Genomic DNA, 22,034 nt, shown 5'->3' with positions numbered 1-22,034 from the left:
AATCACTCATGAGTGGCACTGTGCTGTTTCCCAACTTTCCTGGCAATCTCCGCCACACTGTCAAGATATAATAATGAAATATGGTCAGAATGAAGTAACATGAAAGGAATTCCCGGCCTCTCACAATGCTTCTGGATTCAATGCTGCCACAGTGTGCACTGTTTCAAGGCATCTTAAATGCGATGCGCCATGCTCGTTTTAAAAGGTAGTTTCATATTTACTAACTACCATAATGCACAATTCTTTTCAGAAAATATGTATTCTGTGATATTAAGTAATAATATTATATTAAAGTAATATATTAAGTAATTTTTGCCATAAGCAAGCTGATTTTTTCCCCCCTCTTTTTTTCAAATTGACCATCTTTTCACCATTACTGCTCACAGGCAGCATCTCGTTGGTCGGAATTTGAAACCAGCTTTCACCTCAGCTCATTTTGTTGAGTTAGCTCATCGAAAGACCTTTTTGTTCTTGAAAAACACAGCGCTATATACACTTTATAATGACGTGGCTGCTTTGAAAACAAGAAATAATCCAAAGTCATCCAAACTTGTTTTTATCTTGTACAACAACAGGCATGAGATCCTGATGTTCCATTCATGAGTTTTTGAATCAAAATGTGCTGTGGAGCCCCAATGCAAACCTTAAGGCATCTTTTTTTCTTTTTCTACCTTTTTCCTCAGTCTTTCTTACAAAGTAGTTCTGCTTTACTGCAGCTGTGACCTGCATGAAGCAATTATCTCTGCTGTTCACGATTACACTCGGCTCACGGAGCTAATTAATGATCAAAGAACGTGAATAAATCATTAATAAAGTAGAAGACATTACCTACTCTGACCTTTTTCTCTCGTCTTCCTCCTACCGATCGCTCCCTTATCGACTCCAAATATGCTATTCATCCTTCTTTCATTCATTCATCTCCAACACGGCTGTTTCCAATTGGCTCGGAGACATTCCTGGGATGCCGGGGCATCTTTGTTTTGTGTGTGTGTGTGTGTGTGTGTGTGTGTGTGTGTGTGTGTGTGTGTGTGTGTGTGTGTGTGTGTGTGTGTGTGTGTGTGTGTGTGTGTGTGTGTGTGTGTGTGTGTGTGTGTGTGTGTGTGTGTGTGTGTGTGTGTGTGTGTGTGTGCGTTCACGCGTGTGTGAGAAAGAAAATGTAGAGCGTGAGATGAGCGGAAAAGATTGATATACAATTAAAATAGAAGTGTTCGGTGCAGGTATGCACATTTCGACAGCTTGACATACCTGATGGAAACTGAATTGGAAGTTTTGGATGATCAAGTAAAGTTATTTAGCTTCAATAAGAACAATTATGTTCAGTGTAATATGTACTGTAAAACTGGGAATAAATCTCATACCAGCTTCATTCCCTTTGAAATTGTGCCGCATTAGCAATGGCCATGCATTTGTGGGATGAGTAGCAGAGGAACACACAAGAAAACATAAATATTTTACTGCCAATGTAGAACTTTCTTCCTTTGCTGACTTATTTTTTCTTGTTTCCCCAATTTACATCACAACACTATGACGCAGCATACGGGGGCAACCCTTTACTTTCATATGTCTTCTTTTAAACTAGTGGGAAAGCAAGAACCAGAAAGCATATCAGATGTAGAACTTTCTTTAAATTCCTTATATATTTAAATAAAGGCCACTTTATCCTGCCAGAATTTGATACATTTACAGTGTGGGACATCAAATGAAAATTAGGCTTGTGCTAAATTCAGCATATTTAGGGTGACCTCATGAAAATATGGCTTTTACATTAATATGCACTGTTGCTTTCAAATTTAAAAAACAAACAAACAAAAAAAAAGCACTGCTGTAATAAGCATATCTGAAAGACACCTTAAATATTTGACATCTTGAGTTCAGTGTGATGAAACTGAGGATTCAATTTAGCATTTAAGATTAAAGCAATTCTAGATTTCTGAATTGGGGACAGTGTTGTCTCACTGTAGCGTCCAGTCTGGTCTCAGACAGGCTTTTGTTGTCTACCGACTTCAACTTTTTGGGATTCTTTGTTCTATTTACCTCATTTGGCGCCTGCTGCCTGAGCAGCCTGTGAATGAACTTTTTAGCAGTGCTGATAAACATCAAACTACCTAGTTTTATTCCTATTTATATCCTGAAAGATTTTACAGAAAAGTTCGGGAATGACTCATTCATGGGGTAATTTGGTGAAAACGTTATTTCCCTGAGGGAAAAAAATGGTGCTTTGTGACATCTTTTCTGGGTTATGAAGTTCTGCAAAGAACATATCAAATTTTAATGATATGTCAACAAAAAGAAAGCAACAACTGAAACTCATATGTCGGTTGTGGTTACAATAAGGGCATGTTCACATTCCCCTGTTTGGTCCAGGCGGCAGTTCTCTTCAGGGAACGTTTGTTTGGGTCACGTGAACACGTCCACGAACTCTGAACCAGAAAAAACACGTAGGGCTCAATGCATTCGGGGTAGTAAACAAACAAAGCTGACTGGGTGAAAAAGTTCAAATGAAATGGAGTAACGAGCAAGAATTAGTGAAGAAGTAGTGAAAAAGGTGCCTATTGATATCTGGTCTTGAAGACTATTTGTCGTGGCGGTTTGTCGCTGCCCATTGGCCACGAGCTAACAAGCCGAGCCGCCACGGACAAGTGACTGAAAAGTCTTGGCTTTATTATTAATTAGAATGCATACAAATGAGCTCAAACTTCATATTCAGACTTACAAACTGAGAGAGTATAAACTGTTCCAATGAAAGCAGACATTGTCGTTTCTTTTAGTTTTTCATCCAGAAGTTTTCAAGCATACAAAATATGCTCTGTTGAATGTTAAGAAGCATGTATAATCAAATCTCGTAAAAAAAAAAAAAAAAAAAAAAAATGAAAATAATAGTTTGTTTAATGGGTAAGAAAAAATTTAATTTAAATCATTGATCTTGAGCACCCATACTTTAAAAAAAAAAAAGTGCACACTCTGCACGGACAAGCCTGCAAAATCCCCAATTCAATTACATGTACATAAAACGGTGTATTCACGTTACACGCACACACGAAGGGCCCACAGTCACATACACACTCGCATGTCGGCACGCACTTCAAGAGCAGCTTCGGAGCGCCGGATAAAAATATTACACCACAATTACATTAGCGTTAGCCACGACAGCTGGTCTGGACAAAAAGGCACCACAGCGTCTCCGCGACTTTGTCCTGCAGTTTTATTTACATTCCTCTTTCTCCCATGACACATGACTAAGCTGATCTGAAATGCAGCGAGCCCCACGTTGGCAAGTCGTATCCAGCCGAGACCAAAGCCATCTGCCTAAACGAGTTGGTTTCCAAGTGGATCAGACTCTTCCAAGTAGGCTTCCTCATATGAAATTGGTAATTTTAAAGCAGTGTGTAGTAGATAATCAACAAACAAAATGCATTTCCTTGACCTGTTTTTTGTTTTTTTCGCTCAAAGTTAACTGAGTTAGTCTGATTTGCGGTTCGTCATAATGATTCCTTTGAGAAAAAAATGTAATCAGGATAAACTTAAATGGGGAGTGTGAACCAGCAGGGTTCGCAAGGATGAGATTTTGTTTTTCTTCTTTTTCTATGGTCAAGGCCATATTCATGGATTTATATTATAAAGTGAATGAATGGAGAAATCGCAACAAGGGGAAGAAAAATGCATTCATCTTTGTTGTCATAGCAAGAGAATCCACGACACACACACACACACACACACACACACACACACACACACACACACACACACACACACACACACACACACACACACACACACAAAACAGTGAGGCTAGCAACACAACCAAATAGCAATTACTACAGTGTTTGCAGCCTAGCAACCAGGCCACTGGTTGTCATAGTCCATCACATTTCTGTGTGTGTGCATGCATGCGTGTGCACGTAGGTGCCTGTGACAAAGATCCTCCCCTTTGCAAAACCCAAAATTTTTTTGTGACAGGTTTCAGAATGGTAGCGCAGAACAAAGACAGAGAGGAAAGTGACGGAAACAGATTTTTTTTCATGAAAAGTGAATTAGAATACAAAGCACTCAGTCACAACGCCTCCAAATTAACATGTTGATCTTTCATTAGACTTTTGTTCAACCATTTGAGAATGAGTCAGCTCAGGGAATGGCCACAAACAGCTAAAAACATGTAAAAATATAGTTAAGCTTAGAAAACCATTCATTTTACATGCATCAAATACAACTCCAATAATAACCAGACAAATCCAAAACAACATTTACAGGGGGAAAAAATTGTCTCAAAAAGTTTGTGTGGTTCTCTCCGCCGCAACAAAGACATGGGCCAGTTTTCTGAAGCGGGTGTTTCTTGCTGTGCTCCCTCTTCCTCCATTAGACCAGCAAATAGCTTTTGTAACACAGTTAAAACGAAGTATAGAAATAGAAACAGAACAATACAAGATTGTGCTTGACAATCGAAATATAGAGAAAACGCACTTAAACAAGATAAGTATTGGTCGCTTGTTGTGGATTAAGGTTCGTAAGTCCATACAGTCCTTATTATGGTCTGTTTAGCAACAACATTTGTAATTCCATGATGATCACAAACTGCTGTCTTACTATCAATGAATGAATGGATTATCTCCGTGGTTTGTTTCTCACTCAATAATATCACGTTTGTGAGATATAGTAGTTCACATTCTTTATTTTACACTTTCCATCAAATTACATCGTCTTGTGTCTTAAAGTTAAAGAAATGATTAAATTGATGACTAAAATTAAACAGCTCGAAAACTCAGATACGTTGTACTTATGCAGCAGTTGTTGGGAGACGGCTGTAAATCAATCAATGGATGTCCAAAGTCTTTTTAAGTAATGGTCTGCTCTCAATAGCGTCCAGTTAGAATAATATGCAAGTCATGGCAACAACAAATTCAACAAAGTCATTTTGCTTCTACATCATTTGAAAATGTTCTTTTTAAGACAACCTTCAACAATTCACCTAAAATTATTTACATAACATGTAGAATCTGGAATCTACAACTCATGTGACTTCTACAAATTCACCCTCAATGTCTTGCTTCCATGTTAATGCTGTTTAGCAAGAATAAACTACATTACTGTGACTCTGCTGCCCTCTATGTCTCATTCTGGAGTCTTATTGTTTAAGAGAATAATAGTAATAGCTGGGACCAGCAAACTGATGAAAAGCAACAGGATTTTTCACCAAAAATGTGCTTTCATGCGCCAATTTTTCCTATTGATGAGCTGCAGTGTGAGCCTGTAACCTATTACCATTTAAAAGTAACCTCACTAACCACTTGTGTATTCACACATGTGCGCACACGCCCGTGTATATTTCAAAATCACATTTGATTTAACAATTCAAACCAGATGATGAAAGCGCTCTAATTCAAATGACAATTATTCATGAGCAGCGGCGTCCTGTGTGCCGCTGGCTTCAGGTAATACGTACCCCTAAAAAAGAACCGACCCACCCAATGTAATTTTAATTTCAATTACTGTTTTATTTGCTTTAATATTCATACCGTCTTTGTTGTGTGTTGTGTTTCTGTTTTGTTTTTGTTTTGGGTTTTTTCCAACAGGTGTGCCATCTCTTGTTCTTTCGCCCCCCCCTCCACCCCCCCCTTTTTTTGGGGGGGGGATGCATATAAAGCTTTTGATCTGATGCTGTTATTGAGGCCGGCGGCTCTTTGTGCGTGTATACGTGTTGTGTGTGTGAAATATTCTAAGTGCACATTAGTCAAATCTGATGAAAGAATGCTGCCTTGTCTCGTCCCATCTCCGCTCCATTTTTCATGTGTTGGCCTTTGTCTCTTCAGATTGTTAGGTTTTTTTATGTGTCCTTCATCTCATGCGAGTCCATCCTTCTTCTTTCATCCTTTACCCGGTTCCCTCTCGATGCAGTGTTTCGTTGCTATCGTGCTCATATCCATCCTTCTCCCTTCACTGTTAGTCACACCAGCAAGAGCCTCCCTCTTCTCTATTGAAGCTACGGACACCACCAGTAAACTAATACATCATTTTATTGGCTCTCACATCATCAAACCTGCCTCTAAGCTCCAGATTTGAATCTTGAAATCATTAGCAATGAAGATCTTCATGGTACAATATGTAAAATATTTCTAAATCGGTTAAAAAAAAAAGTTAGCACAAAACAGCGGCCATGATGTAATTGCCGGGTTTTATAATCTGCTGCTGGCTTACCTACCAAAGTCAGTGGATCATCCAAATTAAACCAGCCTGTTTAATCTCACAATACAATGGAGATGTATTGAGGCACTCAAAGAAAAAGCAAAATGTTTAGTAAACATCAACAACTGAACCCTCAATATGCATGAATACAGATATGCACAGAGCCTTCAATCGGTGCCTTGGCTTTATTTCCAGATTTTCCTTTTCCATCTAATGCAGGGGTGTGAAACACATTTTAGTTCAGGAGACACAAACAGTCCAGTTTCATCTTGAATGGGCCTGACCAGTAAAATAGTGGCATACTAACTTAATGTATATGTCATGCAAATGTATAAATCTTCATAAAACCGAATCTTGATAATTAACCAATTTTGATGACACTTTCTGGTCCAAAACATAGTGATGTGTGTATGTGTGTGTATATATATATATATATATATATATATATATTATTATTTTTTTTTTTTTTTTTTTTACTTTATGCATGTTTTTACGAACTGCCACTGACAGCATGGCTTTGAGGCTAATGCTGGTCTCGTAGCTTTCATGGCAGCAACGCAAATATCTCAACCTTGGTCTCAAGCAGCTTTTGGCCCACGGGCCTTATTTTTGAGACTCCTGGTGTAATGGAAACCTGCCAATGTAGTAACACCCCCAGTCACCATGGGCGCAGTATTAAGATAAGAAGTGAAGAAGAGCTGCTGGAGGTTTTTGAGGAGTTTCCTTAGAGATCATCACTGCCTATGTTGTCTCCAGTTGAGAATCTGTCTTAATATTAAGATTAGTGTGACCTCCCGTCTGATTTCTCTCACATTCTGTCTAAATTGTAGCTCTTCGTATAGTGTATACCCACTATATCGATGTGAAGAGGCACACTCTGGCGGATTGAATTTAAAATGCTTGTTCCGACATACAGGGCACAAGAAAATATAGGCCCAAGGCAGTTATATCTGTTCTTGTAAAGAATCAGGTTTGAGCCCCGATGGCAACAAGTTTGCGCATCTATCCTCTATTCTGCACCACTGCAACGACCAACCAAATGTCATTCATTTATTTTTCTTTCTCAGCAAACAGAAAGTGTTCAAATTATGCAGAAGGAAAGCAAACAACTAGGCTGAGTTCCACAAGTTTTCACAGAGCCGACACTCATCAGAAGATTGCTCTGCTGTGATAATAATAGCAGGTTTTCACATTTAGCTTCTCAAACGGCAAGGCAGTTTGAGAAGCTAAATGCACGCTTTGGTATTGCTGCTATGTATCAATAATTCAAACAATCATCCTCAGTGTGTTTTTTTTTCCGTACAATGGTCCATTTCAATGTCTTACAATTAGAATATAAAATAAAAATATCAACAAAGCAAATGAAAATCATCCAACATAGTCATGTTCAAAATCAGAGTGCACAAATAAATAATTAACAACATTTTTCTACATACCTAATTTTCCATAAATTGTTGTGGCATTTTCACTTTTTAAATGCATGTGTTTCTACTTAGTTATTTCTGTTTGTTTTCTTCTTTTTGCCTCATTATGCAAATTCGGGATTTATCATTCAAATCTTGTCATGGTCACCCTTTTTCAACTATTGGTTGATCCACACCAGAGTGCTAATTCACAGAATGTGCCTTCCCTCATCAGTACTTTCTAAGAATACACAAATAAAAAACGTAGCTTCCCAAATGACCGATTATTTGCATAATTATGTAAAAATATACATAAATCAGAAAACAAGTATATAAACAAATACGTTTGGGGAAATAAAAGAAAAGTAATCCAGGAATAAATCCATTTAAGAGTCATGAGGAAAAAAAATTCAATTGCAATACTTTAAGAGCACCATTACCAAGGGTTCAGAGACACAGAGGAAATACAAAGGTAATTGTATGCTGTATCATCTAATTCCACATTGTTATTGTGTTCTTTTTTCAATCCATTCAAACATTTGATCCTCAAAACAAAGGAGCGTTTATATTAACATTAAAATCGGCCTGGTTTTTTGATTTGCCTTCGCTTCTTTCGCCCATATTTACTTATTTAAATCTCAGTAAGCATCTGAAAAGTCTCCTCTGTGCCACGACACATGCTTCACGGCTTGTGTCGTGGCGTCGTTTAGTATCGATCGGTTCAGAGAGAGCCCTGACAAACCTTACTGTCGGTTTGATTGACATGGCTCACGCTTGGGGGCGAAAGTGAAACCAAATTAAAGGGGTAAACACTTCAAACCACTTCAAACAAGACTGCACGAGCACACAGTTGAGCTTGTCTTCTTCCCACCTGCCTCTCCTTTCCTATTCCACCTTTCTCCCCATCGCTCGCGTCTTCCAGGCTCCTAATAAGCCGGATTGATTGATAAGGGGCAAGTTATACGACGGGCGCGTGTTGAGTGTGCTCGGCTGACTTTGACTGTAGCTCTCAAACGACGAGCCGATTGATTGAGATGGCCCCAATTAGTTGCCGTGATTAATTGAGTGTGATTGGATGTCGTCCTCATCACCTCATCATTCGGAGTTATTGACAGGCTAATTAGTTGCTGTGGTGACCGCTTAAACACAGCTGATTGTGTGTGACAAGCGAGGTGACCCCGTGACAGTCAATCAAGTGCACCTGCCGCTGGCGTTCGTGCACGCCTGCAATGTCTGTGGCCAAATACACCTCCAAGGGGTGGTTAGCGGAAGACGCGGCGGAGATGTCGAGATATCACAATCACCAATTAACCATGAGAGATTCGGCGTAGGAAACGGAATCACTCAAATTATTGTCAAGTCTCACAGTAGGAAGCGTCATTAATCCAAAAAGGGGGGGAGTCAGCATATAGAATGAAGGAGCAGCGACATAGATGGAGGATAGAGTGCATCACACTAAGTGCTGAGACGAGAAGAAAGTGACAAAATGATTCTTCTTAAAATGTGGCTGCGGATTAATTATCTGTGTAATTATCGATGGTGAAAGAAATGCTTGAGATACAGTGGATAAATCAGATTTAATGCAGGCATTGTGCTTTACCCCCCCCCCCCCTTCCTTGAGCTACTGATCAGTGTTAGAGGAAAAAACACAAACAGCCAGAGTTAAAGTGGTACTTGCATCTGGTGGATTAACCTACCTTCACTCAATTCTTTTGACACAGAGAGTAATTGAATCTGATTTACTTGCAAGGAGAGTCAATCAGATATATGACACAGAAATATCGACAATATCTAAGTATCTGAGGACATAATAATAACTTTTTATTATTACAGTTTGACATGATACAATGCATTTCAATATCATGTGCCGCTATTACATCAAGCAGTTTCTTACAGTGTGGCCCTATTTTAAAGGTTTGCTATGATTTCATACAATATAGAGCAGTGTGGAATGATGCAACAAGAAACTGATGCAATATGATACTTAACAATAACTTTTAATACGATTTGATAAAATATGTTCTGCTATGATACGATGCAATATGATATGATGTGACATGACACAATAACATTCAGTGTGGTATGATGCAATACAATGCAATGAGATACTAAAACATGATAAGATAAGATACATTATAACATGACACAATCCAGTGTGATGCAATATGATGTGATACACTTATGAGATAAGCGTATATAAATATTACTGTCAGGTGGGATTGCGCAAGGACCTTGGGGATGCCATTTCTTGGGACTTTTTCTCTGTGCTATTTGTGGTTATACCTGTAGTTTTCTGCTATTATATGATCACCTTGCGACGTGTTTATTACCCTGCCCGGGGCAGGTTATGTTAAGCGGGTTATAACACCATTAGTGAGACGAATGTGGCAGCTGATGACACCATCTGTGTTGTCGGATGTGTTTTGAATGAGTCGTTATTAAAGTTAGGGTTATGAGTTCTCTAACAAAGTTATTTATTTATAAATTGTGTAAACCTTAAATACCGTGGTGAGAGTTGCTTTCCTTCTTCTGCCATTGTTATATTGAGTAGTTCTTTACATGTATTTCTTCCTCTTCTTTGATTGAGGGGACAAAAGAAGCTTTAGGTAATTTTTTTCCAAATATTTAGCTTTTTTTTTTTTTTTACTTTTAAATAGGAGTCAATGACATGATTGTTTTACTTTCTTACTGTGTGTATAAACACATGTGTAAAACATATTCAGGGCAATCTTCTTTTACTTGTCCTGCCTAAAGCATATGCTCAATCCTCCAATTTGTCAGAATAACATATCTGAAACATGTCCGGCTTTCAGAATTTATCCTGGCAGTTATTTCTTCAGCTATTCATGTAACTTGAGTTTTCTCAAGGGTCGCTTGAAACCCCACAACCTGACCAAATTGCAACCGTGCGAAGTATTATGTTTCAGTCTGTCATTCAAAGCAGGTACAGGCCCATCTTTTTAACACTGGCCGGTTATTGTCTGGCCACACCTCTGGAAAAACGTGTGCTGCAAAAACACTCAGCGCTCTCGTTTTTCTCCTCAGGGGAGTTGAGATCCTACCCTCACCTAGTTTTTCCCATGTCTGCATTGATTATGGATCCTAAGGACAGGTCAGCTCATCCCGTGTGTTATAGCCATGGCTGACTATAAATTCTTCATTGGCTAAAGCAGTACTCGTGTGGGGATAAAAAATGCTCCAGTTTAATAGATTGAAATAACTCAAGGTTGAGAAGTGATTTATGGATATCATTTAGGCTCGATGCTGCACACTTGCTTTACTGGAGGCCAAAGGGGTGAAAAGCTGCGGGGTAAAAAGAAAGAGGGAGTGGTAGACGAGCGCACGGTTGGGCAGCTTTGAAGAAAAGAGACTAATCTCGGAGGAGGCCGGAGTTGGTGTAACATCACTTTTTCAGGCCGGCCTCCTTTAGTGTTCTCCTGCCTAAACACTTCAATGTTCTCCCTTTTTTTTTTTTCTCCGCACACCGTCTTTCTTCCCTCCAAACGTCTGTTCACTCATCACCTTCTTCTTTGCAGTTTCTAATCGATTGATTGATGTCTCAAACACTCAGCCGCATTCGTTGAAGTTGCTTTTTTTTTTTTTTAAACAGTGGTTTTCTAAACTTTCGACAGCTTGTTAAAGATCCTCAAATGGCTTCCTAAAAATAGAAATCTATGACTCCCTAAAGTTTCCCTGAGCTTAAGGTTTGCACAAATTGGATTAGATTTTTTTTTTTTTTTAAAGCCAAGGTGTTTCTAGTTTATTCCATCCAACCACTTTCCATTCTTTTGCCATTGGATATTCAGATGTAGTTTCAAAAACATACACTGGAAGTCAAAACAAAATGAATTAAAAGCACCTCTAGTGAAACATGCCAGAGACACAGCTTAATTCAACCCCAGGAGCATTAGCGCGTTGAATGAAAAATCTGATCAAGAATGAATTATGCAATAAGATAATGTGTAATTAGGCACAGCCGCTTTGCATTTGACTAATGTGTACTTCTCTCAATTTGATCCTCCATTCTGGACTGATTTTCTCCACGTTTCTTTCTCAGCATTTATCTTAATGAAATACTGTACCATTAGTTAACTGTCTGTGTTCTTTCTTTCTTTCTTTCTTTCTTTCTTTCTTTCTTTCTTTCTTTCTTTCTTTCTGTCTCTCTCTCTCTCTCTCTCTCTCTCTCTCTCTCTCTCTCTCTCTCTCTCTCTCTCTCTCTCTCTCTCTCTCTCTCTCTCTCTCTCTCTCTCTCTCTCTCTCTCCCCCTCCCTCTGCAGTTCCTCCCCGGGAGCCGTCAGTCACCTGTCGGTCCAACACATACCCCAAAGGCTTCTACTGTAGCTGGCACCAGCTGCATCCCACGTACATCCCCACCACCTTCGAAGTGGACGTACAGTGAGTGCAGACGTTTTGTGTTCTAATAAGTCTAGAAGTATGTCATATCATTTTATTCTCATTCAATTTATGGTAACCTCAAGTGTCGGAGTGGTGGAGTTATTTGTTACTGGTTACTACAAATTGAATGTCACTTGAAAAATGTGCATTGTGTTACTTTAAGTTGCCTCGTTCAGGACTGTCCTCATGTGCGCTTACTGTAACACTGTCAACTCATGCAGTTCAGCCTAATCTCAAGTGAAAACCGGAAACTTTCATTGTGTTTCCAAACAGCGATGGTCAGAGCTAATGAGAGCGAAACTTTTAGAAAATAGCTCCCAAGGTAGAACTCTATGAAAATGTTCCGACTCCGTCTACGTGGAAATGCTAGAAAATGCAACACGGGAACGAAACAGCTGAGATAAACTACAAACATTCAGATAGAAGCATGTTGTCATTAAGCTAATGTCTGTTTAAGAACGCTCAAAGGTTATGTGGCTACAACCTAGTATTATTGTTACAGTAAGACATTTTCAGAAGTAAATCCTTCTCTTGTAAATAGAATTTTAGTGAGATCAGCTTCAGGTAATTTCAATTTGAAACTGACAGAGATTTCAGTAATTGTAACTGTATAATAATAATTGTGGAATATTGGTCAGTCACTTACTCAGTGCAGCTTAAAATTGTGTCATTACGATGTACAACAAATCTTTTTCCTCACATTGCTTACTCACAGTGAAAGATTAACTATGCCACACCGGCCCATAACGTTATTAATTAGATGTCATGTTGTTTTCCCCCATTTTTATTTGCCATTAAATTATAATCTCTAATCTTTTAAGTGATTAATCCAAAAAGTAATTACTCTAAGGGAAAGAAACATAATATTTCAAGAGTGTGGTGTAGAATTTTAAACTGACTAATGCAAAAGAATGCTCACGTGATAAATATGTTCTCAAGAAATGGATTTTTTAAGAAAATTGTGATCGATCCTTACTCTTATTCAAACAACCCTGGCTGACCAGATTTGTTCCAGTAGTATTTGTTCAGCCGTTGTTTAATGAAATTCCCACATCTCTCACCACAACAGGTTGACTCTGTCTTCTTTCCTATAATGCTGCTATTCTGTTTGACGATAATGAAGAGAGGGACAAAGGGACATGTAGCTTTAAAAAAAACCGATGGAGATGTTTACAGTAAGAATGATCAATGTCGCTTTGCTTGAGGTTTGTTACAAGCTAGACGAGCCAGGAATGTTACATACTGCACCATCGGCTCGTTTTCAATGAAAAGCGTCTATGACTTTCCAGAAACAAATATATTTGTACTTTTATCTAGCTTGGGAAAATCTGGCACCTGAGTCTCAGCTGCTATAAAAAGTGTTCTCACATAAACTGTTCGAATATAGTTTTGCCATTATATTTAATAATTAAAGTTCTCAGTCCCAGAAAATTTTAATGCCGTAAAGTTACTAAATGCAAGTAAAGCTGGGCCATTCAAGTCTGGATCCAGCCCAAAACAAACCTCCCCTGTTTTGTATCAAAGGAGGCACAGTCAGCAGTTTTTGGTGCCAGAATTAATCTCAAATTAATAAAGTGTTTGATTGAGAAGGTAATTGCACCTATAAAATGTGTACCTGCTTTAAAATTACCCTTCAAAATAGTAATACATCATGTCCATGTTCCCTGTAATGCCCCTTCGACGACCCCCCCCCCCCCCCCCCCCCGGCCCATTCCATCTTTAAATCAGCATATGGTGTCTGAGTTGAATGTCTGCAATTTTTTTAACAACGAAAGATTTCATGTGTGTTTCCAGCAATAAAAACATAATTGACGGCGTGACAGAGGCTGAAACACAGTTTAGTTCAGCCAACTGTAGAAATAACAATACAACTGTAAAACTATTAATGCATGGTTACTTTTTTGCCAAAGGCATTGGTCTTGAATTGGATCCTCTTGTTTACATCCAAAACTGAAGAGTTCAGCTTCATCCGTGGTAGTGTAGAGTCCTGGTTGGAGAGGACAGCCTCCCTGCACTTTGTGGGTATGCCGCTGATCCATCACACTGGAATCTGATGAATGTGTAATCAAGAAGCTTAGTAGAAAACCCTGAGAAGGAGTTCCTCACACATGGAGGACTGTGCTCCTCTGGGATTCGACTTCACTGATACAAGGAGAAGTTCAAGGTCGTTTGACCTGCATGTTGTCACTCTGATGCACCAGATGAATACAGGTGGACTCCACATTCAAGTTCAACAAATTTGAATTCATTACATATGAAACATCTCTCGACTCTTCGTCTTGGAAAGTGTGGATATTTCTTTTGAGGGGCAATGTTTTGTGTCTCCATTGGAGCCATAGATCCATTGTCTTCATAAAGGTTGGTTCAATTCATGACTAAGGTTCAGTTTACACAGCAACGTTTCAACTGAAAACGTTTGTTTTTAAAAAAAAGTTGTTGGTTATTTTTATACTGAAACCACACACACACACACACACACACACACACACACACACACACACACACACACACATACACACACACACACGTGCACAGAAAACACTATTAAGAGTGACGAGAACAGTCATGACACTCTAGAAGCCACCATTCCAAGTATTGTCCATCTACTGTACTTGTGCACGTGCAGAAAAACGATTTACTACGGCCATGGTGTGCATGAGCAGTTTTCAAAAAGTTGCATTTTCAGTGGCTCTGTTGTCATGTAAACAGACACCCAAAATGCAATGAAAGTTGTTTTTTCCGTTTTCACTTGAAAACATTGTGTAAACTGGGTCTAAAGAGCCTCCAATAACCCCCTGACTCTAATCTCATGCTGTGTACAGTAATCTCTCACAAAGATTTGAGTCCACATCATGACATTTCCACACCGAGGGGAAATTACTGAATCACTGTCTTATTTTTGTTTCATTTCCTTTTTTCCCTTCAGACATAACCAGCGTTCACTGGAGGTGCAAAAAGACGCAGTCCATAAGAATCGCTGTCACGTACGGTTTCCCGAGGTCTTCTCCAGCTTCCCCTACAAAGTCAACGTGACTGCGGTCAATGCCTTGGGGAACGCCTCCTTGACTATCTCCTTCGAAGAGTCCACTATAGGTAAAAAAAAAAATTTTTAAATCGTAGGATAGTTCATTGTATTTTACAGTCTATTCATCTTTCCAACACTTTGGTTGGCTTGCCACATGAAATTTGACACTCAAACAATTTCTTGCATGTCACTGCTGAGGCTGCACGTACATGTTGAAAAGGCTTTTCAATTCTGATCACGTTTCTCTCAAAATTAGACGATTAAATTTTTGCATCTGAGCTCCAGACCTTAGAAGGGAACACATTGACATTTGGATGATTGTACAAACATTTTCTTCTAATTCATCCAGGCTGCAAACGTTAATACCTTTCATTCAGGCCTACCAACAATGCTTCTGTGAACTTAGTTCAGGGACAAATCTGAGATTCTTTTCCCACACAGATTGACAATTATTTGGCAAAGGGAAACAAAGGACCAAAACAACGCAGTGTCAAGGCATCTCTTTGAGGATGCCAAACCCTTGAGCAATGTTAATGCATTTGTTTGACCACAGATGAATGATTTCATTCACTTCGGGTTCCTTTTGGAGATTTGATGCACACGCAGCAGCGCTCAGTGCCAGCAAGACAAAGAAAATTGAAATTTCAATGGCCAAATAAATGTCCCCCGACTGATAGGAGAGCACTCTGCTTTCCGACCCCCAACCAACATCGTAGTCTATTAGCAAGAAACCCACTGACTGTGCACCCATGTCATTACCAAAGACATTGGCTAATAAACAATCAACCTCTGAACCTTTTTCTGCAGTAAACAGCATTTACTTGAGGCTCGGACGAGACGTGACAGTCACAAATCAGCGGCTGGGTTTCTCATTTTGTCGTCTGCCAGGCACCATATGCACACATTTGAGTCACTTTTAATGTAGTACATAATTGCTTCATCGGCTCATTTTCTTTTTAAATTACAACCTTCATCGCCATGGGGAAGTGTTGGTTTTAACCCCCAAAAAAAAATAAAAAGGAAAGAAAGAAATATCTGTTTGGATAGTGAAGTTTTAGTCCTCCCAGGCTGCAGAAGGCAACATAATAAGAGCAACACCCTTGGAATTCTCAAGCAACTCAAACGGGAAGGCAGTGAAGAGGAGAAATTCATTTTAAAGGAGGAATGAGGAGTACTTTGATAGATAAGAGAAGTGCTGGCAGCAGTCCTCAGCGCCGTTGTATTGCTTCGAGTGTGATATGGGTTTGGATGACGTATAAACACACACACACACACACACGCACACTCACACAGACACCAATGGGGCCCTGAGCGACTGTGTGGAGTGTGTCGGTTGAGAGGGTTAGGTATTGAAACAGAGAGAGTGTGTATATGTGTGCGTGTGTGTACATAAGTAACCAAATGAGGCAGTGACATGCTCTGCCAAGCCCCGGACACAGGACTCATGAAAATGCTAATGGTAGACGGATTAGCGCCTTGGCTGAGGAAATATCCCCCCCGACTATTGGTGATAGCAAAACACCCCACTGCTCCTTTCTCTCCCTCAGCTTTCGCTTTCTTTTCAGCACACCCTCCTCACAACTTTGTTTTGCATTCTTCCCCGTTTCCTCCCCTGTTTTGTCGTCTCCCTTTCTCTTTATATCATCAGCCAAATCATTCCAAAAGGAGTTTGTCATTTGCATGACAAATGTCGTCCACCCGTGCTTTTCATAGTTTGTTTTTAAGCCTCAAAAAGTATGTCTTCTTTTATTGTCCTCTCCAGTTGCTTGCCCTGACTTTTAAGTAGTGACGGGGATAAACTTCTTCTGGTTTGTCTAATCTTTCCTTTCCTTGGGTGTTTAATTTTCTGACAGCATCTCACAATTTAAAGCAAGTACACCTGACATTTTCAAAGCTGATTAATTTAATTTTAATTTCAGCTTCCATTTGAGAGAAAGTGTTGCACTTGCCTTCCCAACATCAGGCTTTCGATATAAATGAATCAGACGGTAATATGGAAACAAAGCACTAATGTATTTGCAATGTACACTAATGTATGCAGATGTAGCAAGACAAAACGGAGGTAATTGACAAGGAGGGACGAGTTGTCCATGCATATGAACAACACAACATTCCCTATCTGTGTCTACATAGATCAATCAACCATCACATTATGACCGAATGCCGCAAGCTCACCCATATGCAACAAACTTGCATGCTTCTATCAGAAGCAGCCTGAACTTATGCTGCATTTTCAACTGCAGCAGTTCATTAGTTGGATTGAACTACTTGGACTAACCTTCACTCGCCTTGTCCATAAATTTGTAAAGTTTGTACGTCTTGGACCACTTTTAAGATATACTGGCCACTATATAAAAGCAGCAGTTTTGAAAATGCATAGCCGTTACAATTCATCCTGGTCAAAGTTGCTTTTGTAATGTTTATTTTTCCCTTTAATACAGGGATGTCAAACATAAGGCCCATTGGCCAAAATTGGCCCACAACAAGCTCCAATCTTGCCCACCAAATGACCAAGTAAATTGTAATAAATTACAAAAACAAATTCGCTTTCTTTAAGGTCCTTTTTTAAGCACATTGAACACAAAAATGAAATTCAAACTGCAGTGATGCCAGTGAAAATTTAATACCTTATTGCAATGAGCATTAGCCTCAACGCCAACATGCTAAAGGGTGCAATGTATATTAATTATAGGAGATGATTTATGGACTGGAAGTATCATTAAAATAGGCTTGAGGTGGAGATTATAGTAATTTTATGTACCTGTTTAAATTTAAAGGCTATTTATGTTGCTATTTATTTAATCGTTCCAGCCCACTCAAGATAAAATGAGGCTGTATGTGGCCCCTGAACTAAAATGAGTTTGACACCACTGATCTAACACATTATCACTGACAAAATGTTCTCTTTCTGGATAATATATTCTACCAGCTCACGGGTGCCATGATAAAGACATGGTCTGTTTTTACCCATCTAACAATACACCTGAATTTAAAGAAGGTTTTATTGTCATCATTTGCACAGTAAAGTCTGGGCACGAAAAACCACACACAAAGGCTGCCCAAAAAAAAAAAAAAAAAATATATATATATATATATAATCATGGTAAAACAGTCCACATTATTGGGTATAAAAAGAGCATCTATCTGTATTTACAAGTTTACATCAACTGAATTGATTCATGCGTCAATGCCTTCTGTTAACATTTTCCACCATGTCCCACTGATACAATACAGCTGTTGTTATTGATCACTGAATCCATTTCAAGACACCCATTTAAAATTTTAACTGCTACCTGAGAGACCAAAACAGAAGAAAATAGGCTTTCTAAGCCTCCTCTCCCCTCACCTCATCTCTCCCCCGCCACTGCATTGTTGAAAGTCTTTCTTGTGCCATCCCAAGTTGTAAGTCACATTCATTTTCAGGGACAACGAGGCACATCGTAAATAAATAAAACAATTTCATGCTTCCCGGTGCACTTCTGAATTCTGAGTGGGAGTAAGACGATTCTCGACTGTCCTCGTTCATCCGACCAAAGCTGGGGTAAAATTAAATGAGACGAGATTGGGAGCGTGTGCGTTTCGGGAGTGCGCGTCCCTCCCCACCACCACCACCACTGCATGTGCACGCCACGGGTGCAATTACAAAGAGAAATCCTCAAAGCACCTCCAGACTCATCAAATGAGAAGTTAAATCTTTCTAGTGCCAAGATGATCAAACGATAACTGATCTTGTCTAAGTGAAAAGGCTTCTCCGGTTAAAGAAGTTTTTACTTACAACAAAGAACTTTTTTTTTTTTTTTTTTTCATTTCTGACAGCGGCCCACCTGAGCACCTGCTGTCGCTCTGCAGAAAGACATTCCTCATTCACTGTGATTAAAGCCAACACACTGTAACCTAATTCCTTCAGTTTCTTTTCAGCTGTGAGCCTGGACTCGCTTGTCACTTCTGTCATGCTTCATGTCATTAGATAAAAGAGGGAGTGATCAGATCCGGGTGTAATCCATTGTTACGTTGGGGGTAGTCGGCGAGGTCATCCAGGTGCAAGTAGAAGTACAGAGGCAAACAGTTTACAGGTCTGAAAATATACAAACAAGCTTCTTCTTTTTTTTTTTCCTTTTGATAGCAGTGTGCTTTTCTCTATATATTAGCAAGGTTAAAGATCATCTCTGACAACAAAATAGTCAAGCTGGCAAAGGCGAACGCACTGAGAGAGGCACTAATTAGTAGTACAAACAAAATTAAACTGCTTTGAGGGAAAACCGCTGAGTCATAGCTTTGCATTTTCTTGGTGCACAGCGAAGTGCAATATTGGCACATCCCTATCGGACAGCTTATTGTCCAAGTCAGAGGTAAGCTGTTTTCCTTTTTGCCCTCCTGTCTAATCTATGAAGACATTGCAGTGAAGACAAACAATAGACACACCCACTCTCATCACAAACATATATTCATAGGAGCTATTAGCATTTTTAGGTTTTACACACAGCGCATGTCAGCATGCAGGGCCACAAGTGGGTGCTGCTGGTTGTTTTTGTAATGAAACCACACACACATGCAAACAGAGAACAACACACTATTATCATGTACACGTCACCTTATAACCCTTTAAAACACACGTAACACGTCTCTCCTGTCAAATGTTAATGCGCTTGTGTTTCGCTCTTTTGAAAAGCTCTTTAAAAAGAAAAAACAGATCTAATATGAGAGTTATATCAGCTGCATTATAAGACTAACTGGAATTGATGTTTTGATGTTCTTAGCTATATTTTGTATGGGCGGTGCATATGAAGATGATATTCCGCTGTATATCTACAAAGCAGCCGTTGTAAAGGGGCGCTCTGTATTTCACCCTCTTTGCTCCTTTTTCTTCTGTTAAATCATTTTCGTAAGATCAGCGCAGATCGAAGCACTCTGTTTCTCCCTATTTTTCCCATTTGTTCAAGTGCACTGTTGTACCCTGTCATCCAGCACTTCAATGAATCGATGTCCAGATTTTGTTCTTTCTCCCCAAAAAAAAGCTGAGTGATTTGAAAGGAAAAATGGGCCATTGAGGAAAAAGAGGTGCTATAGAGATTAAGATGCTTCCCCCCCCCCCCCCCCCCCCCCCTTCATAGTGTCACGTGGACGCATTAAGTGAAATGAACAGACACCTGTTAATGGTTTCACAAACAGCAATCAGAGGTCCAGGGAAAAGTGGTGGAGAAATACGTACATGCATGTACTTTGCACTTTCTATTCCACTGTTGATTTGCTTGTTATGTCCATATGTAAATTGCTTTACCCGGTCCGTCTTTCACTTTGTCCCCTGCTTGTCAGCGGACTATCCATGTCACGGTGTCGCAAAAAGTCGGTCTCTCGTATGTTAAGTCGCACTGGTGTGCTTGAAACTCCTGCAAAGGACTGTTATATGACACTGAAGCAAAGAGGGTAGAACAAAAATGTGCGCGTGAAATTGAATTAACTATGCCAAGGGAGGCGTGACAGACGTTTTTAGGCCAAGCATGGACAGCCACAACAATGAAATGTCAAATAATTTTGACGACGTATAATTTTATATATTTTACCCAGTCGTACACGGCTAAATATTTTATCCTTTTCCACCCCATTTAGTGCCATTGTCCCATTTGCCGCATGCAAATCATGTCATAAATTGGTTCAGACGTGGCATATATTTCATACATTGCTTTCACTGTATTGCACCACGCAGCTTCAGCTGTTTGATTTTGAATTATTTTAACAAAATCTGCGTTGGTCAGGGAGGTCAGTAACTTATCTTGTCTCAAAAGATTTCCGCAGTTTGTGTTTAAGAGAAAAACCTTCTACATCTTTCAACTGTGGTACTAAAAGTAATTCTCGGTCAGGCCCCTGTCTCCTTCCCAGAGGTCTTGAAGAGAGGGATGTGTTCATTACTCATGCAACACAAAGCTAATACTATATGTTTCAAGTCAGATGAATAGTTTAAAGGCCTCCGGGACACTCCGCCCATACAGATTTCTTATTTCCTTCTCTCTTTTCTTGTTCCATACTCGTACATGTTTCCTTCTGTCAGACAAAGAGGAGAATCTCTGCTGACTTTGCACTGGTTTCACTCTTCATGCCTCAACCTTTCTCTCTTTCTCTCTTTTATCAGTCCCTGTTTCACAAACTTCAAGAAGGTCACAAAGAGATTGCCATCTATTTTTCTAAGGAGAGAGCCGCCCGTTTGCTTTCATGTGTCTGTCATTATCGCTCTGTCTGTCTTTCATATTTTTAATCAGTCTGAAGGACTTACTGGCCATGGAGATGTCTGTCTTCTTCTCTCAGTTCTTATTTGTCTGTGCACTGCCTTGTTCATATGCCGTTTCTAAGTGTGTGTCAGTACCCAAATTGCTTTCATCCTCTGCTGCTATCTGTGCGCATGTTATCAGACGTTTGGCTTATAATTGCGGCTATCCATTTCCCTATTGTGATGCCATGTGTGTATCTGGTTAAGAAGTGGTTTCGTGTAGCTGAAGTGGCGGGCTGGTGCGTTCCCTTGTGAGAGTGAGTTAACAAAGACCAGGTCATTCAATATCGTCTGAAAAGCTTCAAATTGAATTCTTTCAATCTCCCTGTCTTTGCGTCTTTCTCGGTGGACAGGTATTCAAAAGCACATCTTTTATACATGTCTTTTCATCAGGGACTCATGGCGTCTCATCTTCTGCTTCTCAACTGTTCTCGCAAATATTTTCTGCCTCCAGCTTTGTACTCATAGCTTATTTTTCACTGGATAATCTCAGCAGCTCTCTTCCTCTGACTTTTCCTTTTATTTGACATAATGATAGTGTTTCATATTTGATGTTTTGAGATGTAAATCACACACAAGGAAAGAAAAGTCTTGTGATGTAACTGCAAAGATATCTACTGACATTACCAAGCGAGCTAACACACCCCAGTAGGTCCAATTCTTAATACCGCTCTGGACCACGCGATGACGTTGTGAGATTCTTTTTTTCGGGATCAAGTCTGTTGAGAGGTTATCATATCCCACCCTGAGTCAAGCCAACCAAACTCTTGAT

At 39.5% G+C, this 22,034-nt stretch overlaps 1 protein-coding gene across 2 annotated transcripts in view; it reads left to right on the top strand.

Annotated features, from left to right (window-relative positions):
• Positions 1–22,034, top strand: part of cntfr (ciliary neurotrophic factor receptor) — a 271,731-nt gene that overhangs the window by 217,285 nt on the left and 32,412 nt on the right. For both annotated transcript variants that reach the window (XM_080510318.1, XM_080510317.1), the window contains 2 exons: positions 11,858–11,975; positions 14,902–15,068. In XM_080510318.1, coding sequence (XP_080366444.1) covers positions 11,858–11,975; positions 14,902–15,068 — 285 coding nt within the window. The remainder of the gene's footprint in view (positions 1–11,857; positions 11,976–14,901; positions 15,069–22,034) is intronic.

Source organism: Blennius ocellaris, assembly GCF_963422515.1.
Source record: "Blennius ocellaris genome assembly, chromosome: 15".
Classification (NCBI taxonomy): domain Eukaryota; kingdom Metazoa; phylum Chordata; class Actinopteri; order Blenniiformes; family Blenniidae; genus Blennius; species Blennius ocellaris.
The sequence above is the reverse complement of the archived record's forward strand: the minus strand, read 5'-3'. Positions and strand labels throughout refer to the sequence as shown.